General features: G+C 42.4%; 1 protein-coding gene across 1 annotated transcript; it reads right to left on the minus strand.

Annotated features, from left to right (window-relative positions):
* Positions 1–139: 139 nt before the first annotated feature.
* Positions 140–18,922, minus strand: tmem178a (transmembrane protein 178a). Its single transcript, XM_014131172.2, has 4 exons — positions 17,862–18,922; positions 6,619–6,732; positions 4,435–4,572; positions 140–3,584 (listed from the first exon to the last, which is right to left on the minus strand). Exons 1-4 carry the CDS (start codon positions 18,271–18,273, stop codon positions 3,343–3,345), a joined length of 906 nt encoding a protein of 301 aa, XP_013986647.1. The 5' UTR covers positions 18,274–18,922; the 3' UTR covers positions 140–3,342.
* Positions 18,923–20,109: the final 1,187 nt, after the last annotated feature.

Below are 20,109 nucleotides of genomic sequence, written 5' to 3' on the forward strand. Positions count from 1 at the left end.
GCATGAAGGATCATTAGGATATGACATTATAAGCGGGTCTTGAAAGTGCTTTATAACAGCATCATGCAGGCTTTTGTAACACAGGTAACACACAGAGACAAAGATCAACATAAGGCATGTCATAAACTCTTTAGACACGTTCTTGTTGATCATCTTTTATTTACAGCTCAATTTAAATGTCAATATAGAAGACTTGAAGCTCAATGTACCATCTCAGAAATGCTGCTCTGCTTCTGACACAGCATGCTGAGTTGAACATACATAACCTGCAAGGTCCACACAAGTCATTTAATGTCCCTACAAGTCTTCCAGGTCAGAAAGAGTCGTTGCGAAAGCTGGCCATTCCATGGGGCAGCATGTAACTTTCAGGGCCCACCCCTCACTGTTGGCTGCTCAGAACATGTGTGATGACGGTCCAACGCAAAAGTCTTACATCCATTCACGCGGTGTGTCAACATGATCTCATCCAGTTTCCACTGTTTTCACATTCCAATGTTGAATCGTGCATCATTTGTGTCCATGAGCGAGAAAAATGACTTTTTTCAACTTTGTAAGCAACAATCCCTGTAGTCCTTCGTCTATCATTGTCAGTATTCTTCTCACAGTCTGGCACACATTTTGAAATTATTTGTGATTATGCCTCATCTATTTGGGAAGGGACTGGTTAATGGGTTCGCTAAAAACTTTGTACAATTTGATTGCCGCAACTGAAATTACCAATAGAATCCGTCAGAATGTCATAGGCTGTGGATTACAGTTTTTTTCAATCCCTTTGGTGTAATTTTCACAAGTATGTGGTGCAATTTCACAACAAGCACAAAAATCTAAACAGATCATTAAAATGGCTCATGTTTCAAAACTCTAAGCACATTTTCAATTGACCGAGTACAACAAACAAGTTCACAGTTATTGCATCATATCACTCTTTCAATTTGTATGTATATTCAATCTAAGTACCTGCTCTACAAAATGCAGTATTCCCTTTATTTTTTATATGATTTTCTTATAATTTGTTAAGAATACAATTATCTATCACTTAATAAATCTGCTCAAAACTGAACCAAAATGATGTAATGCCTACTTTACGTATATACATTTACATTTAAGTCATTTAGCAGACGCTCTTATCCAGAGCGACTTACAAATTGGTGCATTCACCTTATAATATCCAGTGGAACAACCACTTTACAAAAGTGCATCTAAATCTTTTAAGGGGGGGGGGGTTAGAAGGATTACTTTATCCTATCCCAGGTATTCCTTGAAGAGGTGGGGTTTCAGGTGTCTCCGGAAGGTAGTTCGATAACTGCTGAACACTCTACATTTCTATATTTTTACCTCATAAATGTATCAGTTTGACATCAATTTATGTTGTAAGGTAAATCCAAATCATGGACGTGACTGTAAATACTACATCATTCTTTGTCAGCCAGTGTGCTCCAATAGGACAAAATGGAAAGAGTCACTCTATGTGCTACCATTTGGAATGATAGTGTAGTGTTGAAATACCTGTATTGTGTATAATAATATATTTCACTCATCATCTGAATTTCATTGGTACATTGTAAGCTGATGAATTTCAAGCAGAGCGACAGGCGATACTGTATTAGTTGACAAGTCACGTAGAAAAGGTGATCTTTCACAATGTTGCATGCGGCAGAAATAGCATATAACACCGTACTACGTTTTTACAGTAGCCAACTGCTTTACAATACCCCTATTTCTGATGATTTGTCCTAAACTGTGCTGTATAAGGATTATGAAACTGTTAAACTGACATATTTCTCAACATGCTCACAACCTGCCATTGGATACAAATTGTTAAAAAAAATGGTATGTCAAGTTACAGTCAAATACTGTATGGAAAAATATATTTACCATGTAGTATTCTTTCTATTCAGCACTTCAAAAAGAACAGTTTTGAAATGTGTATCAGCAGTGCACAACCCAGGTATTTCAGCAGTGCATTGTGCACTACACTATAATCCCAAATTGCAGCACATAGTGACTCTTTCCTTTTTGTCCTATTGGAGCACACTGGCTGATGGAGAATGATGATGTAGTACTTACAGTCACACCCATATATGATTTGCTTTTACCTTCCAACATAAATTGATGTCAAATTGATACATTTAGGTAAAAATATAGACATTTACTGTGTTCAACATAGTATTCAACAATACGTTAACTAAGCAGTACATACTTGTGGATCAGTAGTTATCAGTTTTGAGCAGTTTGATTAAGTGATAGCTTATTGTATTGTTAGCAAATGACAATAAACACATATCAAAATTAAAGTGAATATTGCATTTTGAAAAGCAGACACTTAGATTGATTATGTATCCAAATTAAAAAAGTGATTTGGTGCAGTGAACAAGTGACTTATTTTGTTTGTTTTACTAAGTCAATTGAAAATGTGAGTTTTGAAACATGAGTGATTGTGATGATCTGTTTTGTTTTTTTGTGCTTGTTGTGAAAATGTACCACATACTAGTGAAAATTACAAGAAAGTGATTGAAAAAAACAACATCTGAAAATGGTAGTTAAAATGACTACATGGTGAGCCGATCATTATCTGATGTATTGGTGACCAAACAAAATGTGCTCATGGTATTTCATGGAAAACTTTGATTTTGCATGAATGACTCAGGGGTGAAAGATGTGAAACCCCAATGAATGCACAATCAAAGGTTCTGAACATAAGATAGGGGGCATTACACATGTCATCAGTTTAGAGTTTTGTACTTAAGAGTTTTGAAAATATATCACTTACATCTGAAAAAAAAGAGGGTTCTTGCTTTTAAAGTGATACTAGTATTTTTATACAATGTCCATTTGATTCAATCTTACCAAACCACCCATAAGAATTATGCCTTTTTCGTATATATATGCTAATATATACACACATATTTTATGTGTGTGTTATGCCTGTGGGTATTTGCTTCGTTTCATGTTATTCACTCTCATATTGTTCTCCATGTCTTGGAGAGAGAGAGAGAGACAGAGAGAGAGAGAGAGAGAGAGAGACTGTGTGTGTGCTTGTGTACGTGTGTGTAGGTCCATATGTATGTGTGAGTTTGCCTGTGTGCATATACAAACACACACATAACACATCATAACAGCTGCACCTTCCATAACACCTCGATAAAGGATGGCGAGAGTCTACAAAAAAGACCAACAAGATTCCCACATCTCACTGTGGAAACTATGTTTTCATCTCTGGTTTCGTACAAATAAAACATCTCCTCTTATATTGGTCTTCAGTCAGCAACAAAATGTCCACACCAACAATTCATCCTCCGAATCTACAGGGGGCGCTCATTTCTCTCACACTGCTCATACCGCTCATACCGAGGACTCCCGGGCGGTTTTGGAGTGCAGGGCCTTGGTTTGGCTGAAGAAGGGGTAGGTGGTGCAGAGGCAGCCCGATGCCACGGTCAGTCCCAGGCTGACCCAGGCGCAGAAGATGGACCAGCCGTAGCCATGGTCCACGTCGCCGGGCAGTCCATAGATGAAGGGTGGGTTCCGGGAGAGGTCGTAGGAGACGCTGGCGGCGTAGGTGCACAAGGAGATGGTGCAGAAGATCCCTGGAGGGGACACATTTTTTGTTCCAAGATTTTTATTAAAAAGAGGTCATACAGGATTGAAATAACAACAAAGGTCAGGCTAGACAGATGAAGTAAGATCATGAGGCATTTATAAGTTATATTCTTCAAGAATCAATGGCTATATATTATTCATTAAAAAGTCTAGAAATTGATGTACCAATCCCGAATTGCCACTTTAATAACCATCCGCATGGAATGGTAATTCATGAGTATAACATCAATAAATAAACAAAAAAAAACAACTGAAATGAAAAATGAGCCGTCCTATTGTGTAATGTTGTAAATATGTTATAGGAATGTTTGCATACAACCATACTCTCCTGTTTGTAGCAATTAGCTATTATGAAAGGCTATGGCATGTTTTATTATGCATATTAACACTTGTGTGTAAGGTATTATGAATGCATCTGTATCCATTAGGCATTTACAAATTCTGCTAAAAAGGAGCCTTTACTGTATGTGTTTGATGAACACTTGGGAGGAAGATTTGGACGAGAGAAAGAGAGAGAGAGAGAGAGAGAGAGAGAGAGAGAGAGAGAGAGAGAGAGAGAGAGAGAGAGAGAGAGAGAGAGAGGGAGAGAGTGAGCGAGAGAGAGAGAGAGAGAGAGAGACAAAGGGGGAGAAAACTAAAGATAGAGATATAGAGATAAGCTGCTGTAAAAGAGGCACAGAGAGACAAAAGTTGAAACCAACAATGAAAGGGAAAGAGAAGCACACACTCTCTCTATATCGCTGTCTCTCTCTCTCTGTCTCTATATATCTCTCTCTGTCTCTCTAACACACACACACATAGGAGAGGTAGGGTGTTGGTAGTTGGCAGGCTTTGTACCTGCCATGAGGAAGAGCAGGCCGGAGACGTGCTGGGTGAGGCTCTCCTCCCAAAAGAAGCCCACTGTGGCCACAATGCTGCCACACAGCAAAACGGCAGCCGCCATCCCAAGGAACCCCGCCGTGATTCGCCGCAGATCTGAGACACACACACATATAAACATAGCACACACACACACAAGCAAGTACACAAAGATACAGACACCAGCATACACAAAAGCGAACACATGCACACACACACACACACACACACACACACACACACACGTGAAAACATTAGCACACACGCACACACCAACATTTCCATGACAACCACCCCCTAGTAAACCCGCTCATGCTACCCCTCAACAGTCTCCAAACAAACACGGGAAACGTTTGTTTTTATTAGGTAATACTTAGCTTTTTGTCTCCCCTGTCCTACATTTGTTACAACTCTGTCATAAGAATGACATGACGCCTCTCATAATGTAAAATGGCCAGCAACGACTGTTAAAAATAGGTGAATTTGAATGATTCCCTTAATGCGTCATGACAGCATTGTGCCTTGTTTTTCTGTACACGTTATGGCAAGCATTATGTCACTCAACACACAACAGTGTTATAGCGGGATATGTAGATGGAAATATTCACTTCCTGCAACTATACTGTAACAACATTATGACACATTGATCATAAATCACATATCCGATACTATACTTTCCCCCCCAAAAAATGTAGGCCTACTCTGCATCTCATACATTTGTCAGATCGAGTTGCAGTATCCTAACACAGGATCAAACTCGAACAGGAAAAACACTGGTAACCTTCCAAATAACACCCTATGCACTTAATAGGGAACAACTGTGCACTCAAATGTATTGCACTTAATAGGGAATAGGGTGCCATTTGGGATGTGAACACTGTCTAAAGGTGGCAGGCAGACAAAGAAAACCAATCGTATTTTGACTTTGATGAATGTTCTTCCTCAGACTAGTTGTGCAGTAATAATAAGACTGTGTGGAGTTAATATGTTTTTCTTTTACAAGCTGACATTTACTTCCTCCCTGTGAACATTTTCTATTACCATGTAGTAATTCGATCATCAGGGGTCGGACACTGGGGTAGGAATGCTAGCTTCGAAAGGTTAGCTTAACATATTCAGCATGTGGGTACAGTATTAGCTTCATTACAGATCATGGTTATCTGAAGAGATCACTATGGTTGTCTGAAGGTTCTAAAGGTTCCACAGCATGAAGCCAAATGAATATGGAGCACTGGGATTTGGACTTCCACTGTTATTTCATTATCAAACCTAGACACAACAGACATGTTCAGAACCTTTAGTCTACAGTACTGTACGAAGCACTGAAAAACACACATACAAAACATGTAACTATTTATACAAAAAAAACACACAATACAAGGGATGGGAAGAGCAAGTAACAGTAAAATATTTCCCCAATAAATAATGGAAATAATATGGGTAGGGATACAATGATATTGTTTGAGCAAAGATGGTGGTAGAAATTTGCCCCAAATCCGTAAGATGAAAGTTAGGGTCGCTATGTTTTTTGCACCAACCACTACCTGGAAAAGCTCAACTTAAAGGACCCTAACACTACTCATGACAGACATCAGACTATCCCATCGCAGACACCAACATAGATCAGTTGTAGGGCACCTGGAATCAAACTTCTCACACCACACCAAGACCATCTAACCATTGTTCAAAAGACTTTTGGCTCAGACCAAACCGGAAATGAGCTAGCATTTTCTACCTCTGGTTCGTTGGGCATTGCTATGGGGGAAATTAATGGGGAAAGAATGGGATTTTATGATACACTCTGAAAATAAGATCTGAAGTTAACACAGGCTTAGGAGAGCTTAGATGTTTTGTTCTATGAGATAATATCAGTCAGTTTACATGACCTTTATGAATTCTAAAGTATTTATGTGCTATATGTGCTTGTTTTGATTACATAAATGCTTCAAAATTCACAAAGTGACATTAGCTGAGGAAGATTATCTCATCGAACGAAACGTATAAGATCTCTTAAGCCTGTGTTTACCAGGTACCTTATTTTTTGGCATATATCCGCCCCCCCCCCATTACTACACCATTACTATTTCTCTCTATAAAAAACAGCTAGCCATGCAAGCGGTTTTATTGCTGATTGTTCTGGGACGTTGAGTCTGCAATACATACGTAAGAGATGCCATTCATCTTGCTGAATGGTTCTCGTCAGGTTGAGCGGGATGTTTCGAAGCCGAATAGGCTGAGAGAAATGGTACTTGACAGTTGTGCATCGGTCCGCAATACCTGTAGAGAGAATGGATTACTAAAAAGCTCTACGTTTTAACATTAGCACGTATGACTTTTGTTATGTGAAATCTTTGCCCTACTTACATATATTTACTTGACGTTACCATAAGATGTATATGGCATAATGCCATATTATAATGGTTTATAATCATGTACTGTATAAAAGTTTCATTTAACTTTATAATGTCATAACAGCTTTATGTCAGTGATCGTTAACCTCTACGGGATCCCCCCCTCGGGATGATTGAGCTAACGTAGGCTAATGTGATTAGCATGAGGTTGTAAGTAACAAAAAAAGAAATCCCAGGACATAGACATATCTGATATGGGAAGAAAGCTTAAATTCTTGTTAATCTAACTGCACTGTCCAATTTACAGTAGCTAGTACAGTGAAATAATACCATGATATTGTTTGAGGAGAGTGCACAATTATGAACTTGAAAATGTATTAATAAACCAATTAGGCACATTTGGGCAGTCTTGATACAACATTTTGAATTGGATCTGTCTAAAACGTTGCATATATGCTGCCTTCTAGTGGCCAAAATCCAAAATGGTGCCTGGGCTGGAATAATACACTATGGCCTTATCTTTTACCAGATCTAATGTGTTACATTCTCCTACATTATTTTCACATTTCCACAAACTTCAAAGTGTTCTCTTTCAAATGATATCAAGAATATGCATATCCTTGCTTCAGGTCCTGAGCTACAGGCAGTTAGATTTGGGTATGTAATTTTAGGTGAAAATTTCAAAAAGGGTTGGATCCTTTTGTGTCATAAACCAGGCATTGCATATTATACAGGGAATGCTTATAACAGTGTTATACATTTTATGTGTCAGGTCACATTGTAAAGGGCAATACTCAATAAAACGTTTTTACCGTCATTAACTGCCTCAAACTGTGACATTTGAGCTCTTGTATTTCCATGCAATGGCTAACTTGGTTTGAAAATAGTAAATACTGTGACATTTACTTGGCTTTGAAGCAACCTATGACTTGGGCTGTCCAGTTTCCTTTACGCGCATGGCAGGCCTAGGTCTACTGTAGAGTTGAATTGCTATAGTAATCAACTATATGCAGGACAAATTAATATAACTTGGCCTGTGCTGTTGCCTATTTTGTTATCTTTCCAAACTGGACAGGTTTAGACAGGTTTACATAGTGAGTTCTCAGTAACACTTTATAAGGTACCCTTTTTTATTTGTTTATAATGTATTTACAAATGATTAAATAACTGTTATAAGCCGTTTAGAAAAGGTACCTTTATAAAGGCTGCCTATAAAGTGTTACCAAGTTACCTTTGCTGATGTTACGGTGTCTCTAAAGGTGAGCTACTGTAAAATGTTGTCTCTTTCTTATATGAGAGTACAGTTGTCACGTGTGTTCCCTCTCCGGCCTCAAGGTCACCAGGCTGCTCGTTATGGCGCACACCTGTCACCATCGTTACACGCACCTGCGCGTCATCAGACTCACCTGGACTCCATCACTTCCCTGATTACCTTCCCTGTTTATGTCACTCTCTTTGGTTCCTTCCCCAGGCGTCATTGTTTCTGTTTCTGTTCCAGTGTTTAGTGCGTTGTTCGTGTTTCTTGTTTTGTTTTATGTTGTGTTTATTTATTAAAACACTCACTCCCTGAACTTGCTTCCTGACTCCCAACGCACATCGTTGCAGAATGACGCCTCACCTAAGGGAAGTATCAGGGAGTGTTTTTATTTTGTTTGGTGGGAATGATGTCGGGTTCGGGAGCCGCTACAGGCTCTCATGCCTCAGACAGATCGCCACGCTCCCCTGCCTCCACCGGTTCGTCAGGCTCTCATGCCTCAGCCAGATCGCCAGGCTCCCCTGCTACAGCCGGCTTGTCACGCTTTCATGCTTTCACCGGATCGCCAGACTCCCCTGCTTCCACCGGATTGCCAGGCTCCCCTGCTTCCACTGGATTGCCAGGCTCCCCTGCCTCAGCTGGTCTGTCAGGTTCCCACGTCCCAGTCGGCGACAGGTTCCCACACATCAGCAGGGTTGACCGGTCCGCTCCTGATCCCCAGGATCGTCCCTTTGGTTGGCGTCCTGTGGCTGGAGCCAAACGCGCCGGGGAGGGGGTACCTTCACGTATGCTCTCTCCAGCGCTCTAGGTTGCCATGCTCCCGCGTCTCAGCCGGACTGACTGGTTTCCCGCGCCTCAGCAGAGGTGACCGGTCCGCTCCTGATCCCCGGGATCATCATTTTGGTCGGTAACCTGCGGCTGGAGCCGCGCATCGGGAGAGGTTACTGTCACGTGTGTTCCCTCTCCGGCCTCTAGGTCACCAGGCTGCTCGTTATGGGGCACACTTGTCACTATCGTTACACTCACCTGCGCGTCATCAGACTCACCTGGACTTCATACTTCCCTGATTACCTTCCCTTTATATGTCACTTCCTTTAGTTCCATCCCCAGGCGTCATTGTTTCTGTTTCAGTTTCATGTCTGTGTGCTGTTAGTGTTTCTTGTTTTGTATTATGTTTCGTTTATTTTATTAAAACACTCCCTGAACAGCGCACTCGTTACAACAGTAGATGCCCCATGAGTCCTATGTTGCTGGTGAGAATAGACTCTTTGAACTTCTGTCCTTATTTCCGACTGAGCTCCTACAACTTGAATTGGTGGGACAAAATCTAGACAGTTTCCCATCGAATGAAGCACTGATGCTCTTTAAAACACTTTTTTATTCAAAATCTTAACACACATTCAAAAGAAGTATCATAGGAATCATTGTAGATCAGTCTGTGCTCCACATCTACATAATGCATGGGAACTGCTACCATTTCATACTTGGTAGAAATTATGAAACATCATCATGTGCATATTGAGCATGCGCTTTGAAGTGAGTGCTCACACCTGTGTTTGATCTCTCACTGTGAGGGTGAGGCGTGTGAGGCTGCGAGCTGAGTATCTGCATCTCATGCTCAGAGAGTTGGGAGGTTGTGTGTTTATTTACAATAGCCAACACTCCGTGCCTTTGCATAGATATGAGTAGCTCTGTTCGCAGTCCCTGGTTGTGTCCCAAATGGCACCTTATTCCCTATACACTCTTAGAAAAAAGGGTTCCAAAAGTGTTCTTCAACTGTCCCCATATGAGCACCCTTTTTGGTTCCAGGTAAAAACCATAGACATTAAAATCAGTAGATAGTGATAGCGCTGACGTCATCCATGTATTCCTATAGAAAACTCCCGATCGGCACATGAAGCCGGAAGTATTTTAATTTTAAGCACGCCATATTGCTGAATGGGGCAAAATGGCCCCCAAAAAATTGCTAAGGATCATGGTGAAAGTGGCCGTAACTAGCAAAGGATCATGGTCGATGTAGTCGTTTTCATCCTGCCTGAGAGAGTCAACTGGGAGCCTCCTCGTAGCCTTCCGGCCGTGATTGGTCTGTGTCAGCACGTGGTCCTGACAACAAATGTAGTAGTCAGAATGGATCCCTATTTAATTAAATATCTCGGTTTGTCAAATGAAATCAAATTTTATTGGTCACATACACATGGTTAGCAGATGTTAATGCGAGTGTAGCGAAACGCTTGTGCTTCTAATTCCGACCGTGCAGTAATGAGTAATCTAACAATTTCACAACAACTACCTTATACACACAAGTGTAAAGGAATGAATAAGAATATGTACATATAAATATATGGATGAGTGATGGCCGTGCGGTAGATGGTATAGAATACAGTATATACATATGAGATGAGTAATGTAGGATATGTAAATATTATATAAAGTGGCATTGTTTAAAGTGACTAGTGATACATCTATTACATCTAATTTTTTTATTATTAAAGTGGCTAGAGATTTGAGTAAGTATGTTGGCAGCAGCCACTTGTTTAACAGTCTGATGGCCTTAAGATAGAAGCTGTTTGTCACGTCCTGGCCAGTATAAGGATTAATTATTATTGTAGTTTGGTCAGGACGTGGCAGAGGGTATTCGTTTTATGTGGTTCGGGGTGGTGTGTTTGTTAAAAGGGTGTTTGATTTAGTATTTCCGGGTTTTGGTTTATGTTTAGGTATTTCTATGTTTAGTCTAGTGTGTCTGGTTCTATGTTGAGTTAATTGGGGTTGGACTTCCAATTGAAGGCAGCTGTTTGGGGTTGCCTTTGATTGGAAGTCCTATATTAGTTGGGTGTGTTTGTCTTGTATTTTGTGGGAGATTGTTCTGTGTTTCGCCTTGTGCCTTACCAGACTGTTTTTGTTGATCGTTCGTGTTTTGTTATTTTTGTACGTTCATTTTGAAAGTAAATAAACATCAAGATGAGCCTGCACATACCTGCTGCGTTTTGGTCCTCCTTCACCGACGACAACCGTGACACTGTTTTTCAGTCTCTCGGTCCCAGCTTTGATGCACCTATACTGACCTCGCCTTCTGGATGATAGCGAGGGTGAACAGGCAGTGGCTCGGGTGGTTGTTGTCCTTGATGATCTTTTTGGCCTTCCTGTGACATCAGGTGCTGTAGGTGTCCTGGAGGGCAGGTAGTTTGCCCCCGGTGATGCGTTGTGCAGACCTCACTACCCCCTAGAGAGCCTTATGGTTGTGGGCGGAGCAGTTGCCGTACCAGGCGGTGATACAGCCCGACAGGATGCTCTCGATTGTGCATCTGTAAAAGTTTGTGAGTGTTTTCGGTGACAAGCCAAATTTCTTCAGCCTCCTGAGGTTGAAGAGGCGCTGTTGCGCCTTCTTCACCACGCTGTCTGTGTGGGTGGACCATTTCAGTTTGTCCGTGATGTGTACGCCGAGGAACTTTCCACCTTCTCCACTACTGTCCCATCGATGTGGATAGGGGGGTGCTCCTCTGCTGTTTCCTGAAGTCCATGATCATCTCCTTTGTTTTGTTGACGTTGAGTGTGAGGTTATTTTCCTGACACCACACTCCAAGGGCCCTTACCTCCTCCCTGTAGGCCGTCTCGTCGTTGTTGGTAATCAAGCCTACCACTGTAGTGTCGTCTGCAAACTTGATGATTGAGTTGGAGGCGTGCATTGCCATGCAGTCATGGGTGAACAGGGAGTACAGGAGAGGGCTGAGAACGCACCCTTGTGGGGCACCAATGTCGAGGATCAGCGGGGTGGAGATGTTGTTTCCTACCCTCACCACCTGGGGGCGGCCCATCAGAAAGTCCAGGACCCAGTTGCACAGGGAGGGGTCGAGACCCAGAGTTTCGAGCTTAATAACGAGTTTGGAGGGTACTATGGTGTTAAATGCTGAGCTGTAATCGATGAACAGCATTCTAACATAAGTATTCCTCTTGTCCAGATGGGTTAGGGCAGTGTGCAGTGTCATTGCAATTGCGTCATCTGTGGACATATTGGGGCGGTAAGCAAATTGGAGTGGGTCTAGGGTGTCAGGTAGGGTGGAGGTGATATGATCCTTGACTAGTCTCTCAAAGTACTTCATGATGACGGAAGTGAGTGCTACGGGGCAATAGTCGTGTAGCTCAGTTACCTTAGCTTTCTTGGGAACAGGAACAATGGTGGCCCTCTTGAAGCATGTGGGAACAGCAGACTGGGATAGGGATTGATTGAATATGTCCGTAAACTCATCAGCCAGCTGGTCTGTGCATGCTCTGAGGATGCGGCTAGGGATGCTGTCTGGGCCGGCAGCCTTGCGAGGGTTAACACGTTTAAATGTTTTACTCACGTTGGCCGCAGTGAAGGAGAGCCCGCAGGTTTTGGTAGCGGGCCATGTCAGTGGCACTGAATTGTCCTCAAAGTGAGCAAAGAAGTTGTTTAATTTGTCTGGGAGGAAGACGTCGGTGTCCGTGACGGGGCTAGTTTTCTTTTTGTAATCCGTGATTGGACTGTAGACCCTGCCACATATGTCTCGTGTCTGAGCTGTTGAATTGCGACTCTACTTTGTCTCTATACTGACGCTTAACTTGTATGATTGCCTTGCAGAGGGAGTAGCTACACTGTTTGTATTCAGTCATGTTTCCGGTCGCCTTGCCATGATTAAAAGCAGTGGTTCGCGCTTTCAGTTTTGCGCGAATGCTGCCATCAATCCACGGTTTCTGGATAGGGAAGGTTTTAATAGTCACCGTGGGTACAACATCACCGATGCACTTGCTAATAAACTTGCTCACTGAATCAGCGTATACATCAATGTTGTTGTTGAGGCTATCCAGAACATATCCCAGTCCCTGTGATGGAAGCAATCTTGAAGCGTGGAATACGATTGGTCGAACCAGCGTTGAACAGACCTGAGCACGGGCGTTTCCTGTTTTAGTTTCTGTCTATAGGCTGGGAGCAACAAAATGGAGTCGTGGTCAGATTTTCCGAAAGGAGGGCGAGGGAGGGCTTTGTATGCGTCACGGAAGTTAGAGTGGTAATGATCCAGAATGTTTCCAGACCAGGTCGCGCATTCGACATGCTGATAAAATTTAGGGAGCCTTGTTTTCAGATTAGCTTGATAAAATCCCCAGCTACAATAAATGCAGCCTCAGGATATATGGTTTCCAGTTTACATAGAGTCCAATTAAGTTATTTCAGGGCCACCGAGGTGTCTGCTTGAGGGGGGGGATATACACGGCTGTGATTGTAATCGAAGAGAATTCTCTTGGTAGATAATGCGGTCGGCATTTGATTGTAAAGAATTCTAGGTCAGGTGAACAAAAGGACTTGAGCTCCTGTATGTTGTTGTGATCACACCACGACTCGTTAATCATAAGGCATACACCCCCGCCCTTCTTCTTACCAGAGAGATGTTTGTTTCTGTCGGCACGATGCGTGAAGAAACCGGGTGGCTGTACCGACTCTGATAACATATCTCGAGTGAGCCATGTTTCCGTGAAACAGAGAATGTTACAATCTCTGATGTCTCTCTGGAAGGCGAACCTTGCTCGAATTTCGTCTACCTTGTTGTCAAGAGACTGGGCATTGGCGAGTAGTATACTCGGGAGCGGTGAGCGATGTGCCCGTCTATGGAGCCTGACCAGAAGACCGCTCCATCTGCCCCTTCTGCGGCGCCGTTGTTTTGGTTCGCCTACTAGGATCCGATCCATTGTCCTGGGTGGTTGTCCAAACTGAGGATCCGCTTCGGGAAAGTCGTATTCCTGGTCGTAATGTTGGTAAGTTGACGTTGCTCTTATATCCAATAAATTTCCTAGGGTAACAATGTAAGAAATAATACATACAAAAAAACAAAATACTGCATAGTTTCCTAAGAACGCGAAGCGAGGCGACTATCTCTGTCGGCGCCATCTCGTTATTGTAGCAAACTTTTAAATAGTTCACTGAGGGGATCGAACTTGACCATAATAAACTAGATTGAGCCCAAAATGGCAACCCTTCCAAATAAAATTTGGCCGTTCAGGGGATCGTAATTTACATTAATTTTCTAGGGCAGACAAGGGCTTTTGGCACCACTAGGTTGCTACACAGTAGCCAACCAGCAGAGCGTGTGACTTCACGCTCCAGACCGGACACCAGGAGCCTGTGTAGAACCCTTTTTGGTTCCAGGTAGAACCAAAAAGGGAACCCAAAAAGGTTCTACCTGGAACCAAAAAGGGTTCTTCAAAGGTTTCTCCTATGGGGACAGCCGAAGAACACTTTTAGGTTCTAGATCGCACCTCAGGGATGCTGGCCTAGGCAGAGTTGCAAAGAAAAAGCCATATCTCAGACTGGCCAGTAAAAATTAAATATTAAGATGGGCAAAAGAACACAGACACTGGACAGAGAAACTGCCTAGAAGGCCAGCATCCCGGAGTTGCCTCTTCACTGTTGACGTTGAGACAGTTTTTTTTATGGGTACTATTTAATGAAGCTGCCAGTTGAGGACTTGTGAGGTGTCTGTTTCTCAAACTAGACACTCTAATGTACTTGTCCTCTTGCTCAGCTGTGCACCGGGGCCTCCCACTCCTCTTTCTATTCTGGTTAGTGCTAGTTTGCGCTGTTCTGTGAAGTGAGTAGTACACAGCGTTGTATGAGATCTTCAGTTTCTTGGCAAATTCTCGCATGGAATAGCCTTCATTTACAAGAATAGACTGATGAGTTTCAGAAGAAAGTTCTTTGTTTCTGGCCATTTTGAGCCAGTAATCGAACCCACAAATGCACAGGAATGATGGTTGCTGATAATGGGCGTCTGTACGCCTACGTAGATATTACATAAAGAATCTGCCGTTTCCAGCTACAATAGTAATTTAAAGCATTAACAATGTCTACACTGTATTTCCGATCAATTTGATGTTATTTTAATGGACAAACAAATTGCTTTTCTTTAACAAATAAGGACATTTCTAAGTGACCGCAAACTTTTGAATGGTAGTGTAAGTATTCAGACCCTTTGCTATGAAACTCAAAATTTTGCTCAGGTGCATCCTGTTTCCATTGACCATCCTTGAGATGTTTCTACAACTTGACTGGAGCCCACCTGTGGTAAATTCAATTGGTTGGACACGATTTGGAAAGTTACACACCTATCTATATAAGGTCCCACAGTTGACAGTGCATGTCAGAGCAAAAACCAAGCCATGAGGTTGAAGGAATTGTCTGTAGAGGACAGGATTGTGTCGAGGCACAGATCTGGGAAAGGGTACCAAAAAATGTCTGCAGCATTGAAGATCCCCAAGAACACAGTGGCCTCTATCATTCCTAAATGTAAGTTTGGAACCACCAAGACTCTTCCTAGAGCTGGCCGCCTAGCCAAACTGAGCAATCGGGGGAGAAGGGCCTTAGTCAGGGAGGTGACCAAGAACCCTGATGGTCACTCTGACAGAGCTCCAGAGTTCCTCTGTAGAGATGGGAGAACCTTCCAGAAGGACAACCATCTCTGCAGCACTCCACCAATCAGGCCTTTATGGTAAAGTGGCCAGACGGAAGCCACTCATCAGTAAAAGGCACATGATAGCCCGCTTGGAGTTTGCCAAAAAGGCACCTAAAGGACTCTCAGACCATGAGAAACAAGATTCTCTGGTCTGATGAAACCAAGATTGAACTGTTTGGCCTGAGTGCCAGGCGTCACATCTGGAGGAAACCTGGTACCATCCCTATGGTGAAGCATGGTGGTGGCAGCATCATGCTGTGGGGATGTTTTTCAGTGGCAGGGACTGGGAGACTAGTCAGGATCGAGGGAAAGATGATCGAAGTAAAGTACAGAGAGATCCTTGATGAAAATCTGCTCCATAGCGCTCAGGACCTCAGACTGGGGTGAAGGTTTACCTTCCAACAGGACAACGACCCTAAGCACACAGCCAAAACAACACAGGAGTGACTTCGGGACATGTCTCTGAATGTCCTTGAGTGGCCCAGCCAGAGCCCGGGACTTGAACCCGATTGAACATCTCTGGAGACACCTGGAAATAGCTGTGCAGTGATGCTCCCCACCCAACCAGACAGAGCTTGAGAGGATCTTCAGAGAAGAACGGGAAAAACTCCCCAAATACAGGTGTGCCAAGCTTATAGCGTCATTTCCAAGAAGCCTCGAGGCTGTAATGGCTGACAAATGTGCTTCACCAAAATACTGAGTAAATGGTAATTTGCTAAAATATCTAAAACCTGTTTTTGCTTTGTAGTTATGGGGTATTGTGTCTAGATTGATGAGGGGGAAAAAACTATTTCATTTTAAAATAAGGCTGTAACAAAAAATGTTGGAAAAGGTCAAGGGGTCTGAATACTTTCCTAATGAACTGTATATATGGTTCTATGTAGAACCCTTCATGCCTTCCAAAGAATCCTTCTTGCCTTCCAATCATCATATAACCCTTTCTTCCAAAACCGGTTCTTAGGATGTTAAAAGATCTAGGTTAGAAACCTTCGCCTTCCAAAGAATCATGTCTTCCAAAAAGGGTTCTTCTGATCAAAACGGTTCTTGGTAGAACCCTAACCTTCCGCAAAGAACACTTTTGGAACGCTATTTTCTAAGAGTGTATGGGCACAATTCTTCACAGGTTGAAGCAGGTATCAAATGAAATCCACATTGACAGAAATCAAACGGTAGGTGTTGAAGCTCGAGGTCCTTCACATGACACCTCAGCTGTTTTAAATGCAAGGTGGCAAGTGGGTTTCGGTGACATTTAACCGCTGGCTTAATCAGAGCGACATTAATCTTGATGGACTGGACACTGCGTGGAAAAGTTATCCTTTCATCCTGATCGACTTATTGAATTTCAACCTTAAAAAGACTTTGTAGGAACTTGAACTTCAGCACATTGGGCATGAATTCAGTTTTAGAAAAAGGTTTATTCTGGCGTTTCCCTGAAGGAGATCCCTTTATGGTTGTAGGTAGAACGAGATCCCTTTATGGTTGTAGGTAGAACACTTTCAATCAAATAAACCTTTTAGATCCCTTTTTTCCATAGAGAAGGTTCTTAAGAACCCTGTAGGATTCCATGTTGAACACTTTTCCATGTAGAATAAAAAATGGCTTCAAAGGGGGTTCTTCATGGGTAAAAAAAAAGGTGATATCTGGAACCTAAAAGGGTTCTTAGGCTGTCCCTTCCAGATAGAACCCTTTTGCTTCCAAGTAAAACCATTTTGGGTTCCATATAGAACCCTTTCCGCAGAGGGTTTAACATGGAACCCAAAATGGTTCTACCTGGAACCAAAAAGGGTTTAACTGGAATCAAAAAGGGTTCTCCTATGGGTTTCTAAGTGTAGTCAATCAACACTTTGGCTTTTGTAGCCCTATAGATGGCTCTATTGACAATTCGACTGGGATAACAACATAAACAAACATTTCCCAGGCCTGTCTACAACGATTACCACTGTGGGAAAATGAGAAGGAAATAAATGTAAAAATGTTCCTCATAAATTAGCCTATTAATTACCTAAATCATTAGGCTATAATTTCCCAGCACCCTCATCATGATGCGACAATTATAGAAATCATAATAGCCTACTAAAGCAAGCCTTGGTAATGAGTTTGAAATAGCAATTAATGTTCCTGGAAATTAGTTTGGGCGTGTATAATCATGAGCCCTTGTGTATGAGCCCTCATACACCTTGTTTTGACGCAATGCACGTATGCATAATTATCACCACAGATGGAGCTACCTCGATTAAAGAGATGCAAAACAGTCCTTGCCTATAGTCGCGGATTATTGACAGCAAATTTGACAACTGTTTTTCTTTTCTCCCACTTTTTAGTGTGCACATTAAAACTTACCCTTTGATATGAGTTTATCGATATCCCGGTCCATGCCTTGAAAGTAGCATTTTCTCCAGAGTCCAGAATATGTGGAGAACAACGGACGCCCACATTCCGTCTCAAGAATCCCCATCCCCAGTATCGCCCTCCAGTTCTCAAGTAATTCCTCCTCTCTACTCCCGACGTGAATCGGCTTCATAAGCGCCACGTTCCGTTTGGAGTTGCCGTTGTCCACAAGAGGCAAGTGGTATATAGGCATCTCCCTGTTTTTCTGGTCGTTAGAATCCGACCCATACTTGTCGCAATTCTCCTTATGCCTTCTGGTGTCTGTCTCGTACCAATGGTCGGTGAAGATAGCGGTGACCAACAAGAGTAAAGAGATAACGCTCATGGACAAGCTCAGAGCCGTTGCAAGAGCTTGTTTCTCCATGGTTTGAACATCAGCGCTCGGCGCTATGCGCACAGTTCAGACGTGTTGACAGTTGGACGCCCTTCTTCCAGCACCTGCTATTCCAGTTACTACGCATTTTTACGCATCCTCTGACCTGCGAACATGGTCCACAGTCGAGAGCGCATTGGCATTGGCTGCTTCCCACCCGCGGGTTGCTGAAAATGGAAGACACAACAACACAGGTGGATCGGTACGGTGTCCGCAAGCGTGCTGGGTGTGGGGTAAACTCCGCACTTGCCTCTCTGTGCTTGAGATTACTAGTGTTTACCTGCAGAAACCACACCACCCCTATCGCTCTTTCCCTCTCCTCAGCACCTGGGCTTGTCCTCTTCGTCCGTGACACAGTCGGGTAAAACTGAGGGCTCCTCCTATTCGCATGGAGAGGAAAATGACCATCTGCCGGAGGCGACATACAGCGTGTGTGAGGGAATGTCAAGGTTGTCCTACTCTTTCACAGTCAGTAATAAAGATGGGTGTGTCTATAAGAGAAAATAATGGTTTCCTGTAACTTAACCCTTGCATCCTCATTTTGATAAAACATCAATTCCCCCAATACACCAAGTAACAGTTTGACAATTTTAATGTGTAAAACTTAAATTACTCTCTCTCTCTCTCTCTCAGATGCAGACACACACACACACACACACACACATCAAACATACGAAACGTTTGTCTATCTACCTACCCCTAAATTAAATGAATACTAAAAAGAAACCTTGAATCTCCTTTTTGAGTGCGGACCAGCTACAATGTTGGAATTCTATTACATTTTGGTCAACGCACCTGTTCTGAGCACAGTGGTCACACAAACTATGAATGATATGAGCCATTACTGCAGTACTCTCCTCTCTCTTACACACACACACACTACCAAACAATTGACTACCATTCAAAATCCTATTTTCACTAACCCCTAAACCTAACCATTAAACCCCTAATCCTAAACCAGACCCAAACTCCTAACGCTAAACCTACCCCCTAACCCTAATTCTAACCCTAACCCTAATTATAACCTAACTCCTAAGCCTAAAATAGCCTTTTTCCTTTTGGGGAAGGATGGCGAAAAGTCCCCAATTTTCCTTGTTTTACTATCCTTGTGAGGACTTCTGGTCCCCACAAGGATAGTGAAACCAAATACACACACACCCACACAATGGCCATATCAAAGTGAACTAATGAACAGAGTTCATGAACTGTACATAAAGCTTTCAGGGGACATATCCAAAATGTCAGGATTTTCAACAGTCCCTAAACAAATGATCAATAGCCATTTCAGCATCATGCTATTGCAAATCTATTCTGTCACAGTATCAAAGTCTGAATTGAGCTCATAGTGATTAAATAATTGCCACAAAGCGAGCATTGCTGAAATAGATTTGTGGGTGTTTATTTGGCTTTTTTGATCTGCGCCCTTGCCAGCTCTAATAATGGCCCATTAAAATGGAGCCTGGATGTGTGCCTGGCATGACAAAAATTGCATAAATAAACATGTAAATGATGATGACAATGATTGCAATCTGTACTGGTGGAGTGAACATTGAGCAATTAAATTGGCACATTTGCTAGGTTGACCAAATTGGTACAAATCACAAATAAAATAAAATATTTTGTCACATGCGCGAATACAACAGGTGTAGACCTTAGAGTGAAATGCTACTTAAAACTGCATTGTTGGTTAAGGGTTTTAAGGAAAATAAGTGTTAAGAAAGTAAAAAATAAATAAATACAAAAATAAAAATAACAAAATAGAAAAATAACAAATAATTAAAGGGCAACAACAATGCAAATAGTCCAGGTAGCCATTTGATGAGCTGT

Source organism: Salmo salar, chromosome ssa12, assembly GCF_905237065.1.
Source record: "Salmo salar chromosome ssa12, Ssal_v3.1, whole genome shotgun sequence".
In the NCBI taxonomy this organism is placed as follows: domain Eukaryota; kingdom Metazoa; phylum Chordata; class Actinopteri; order Salmoniformes; family Salmonidae; genus Salmo; species Salmo salar.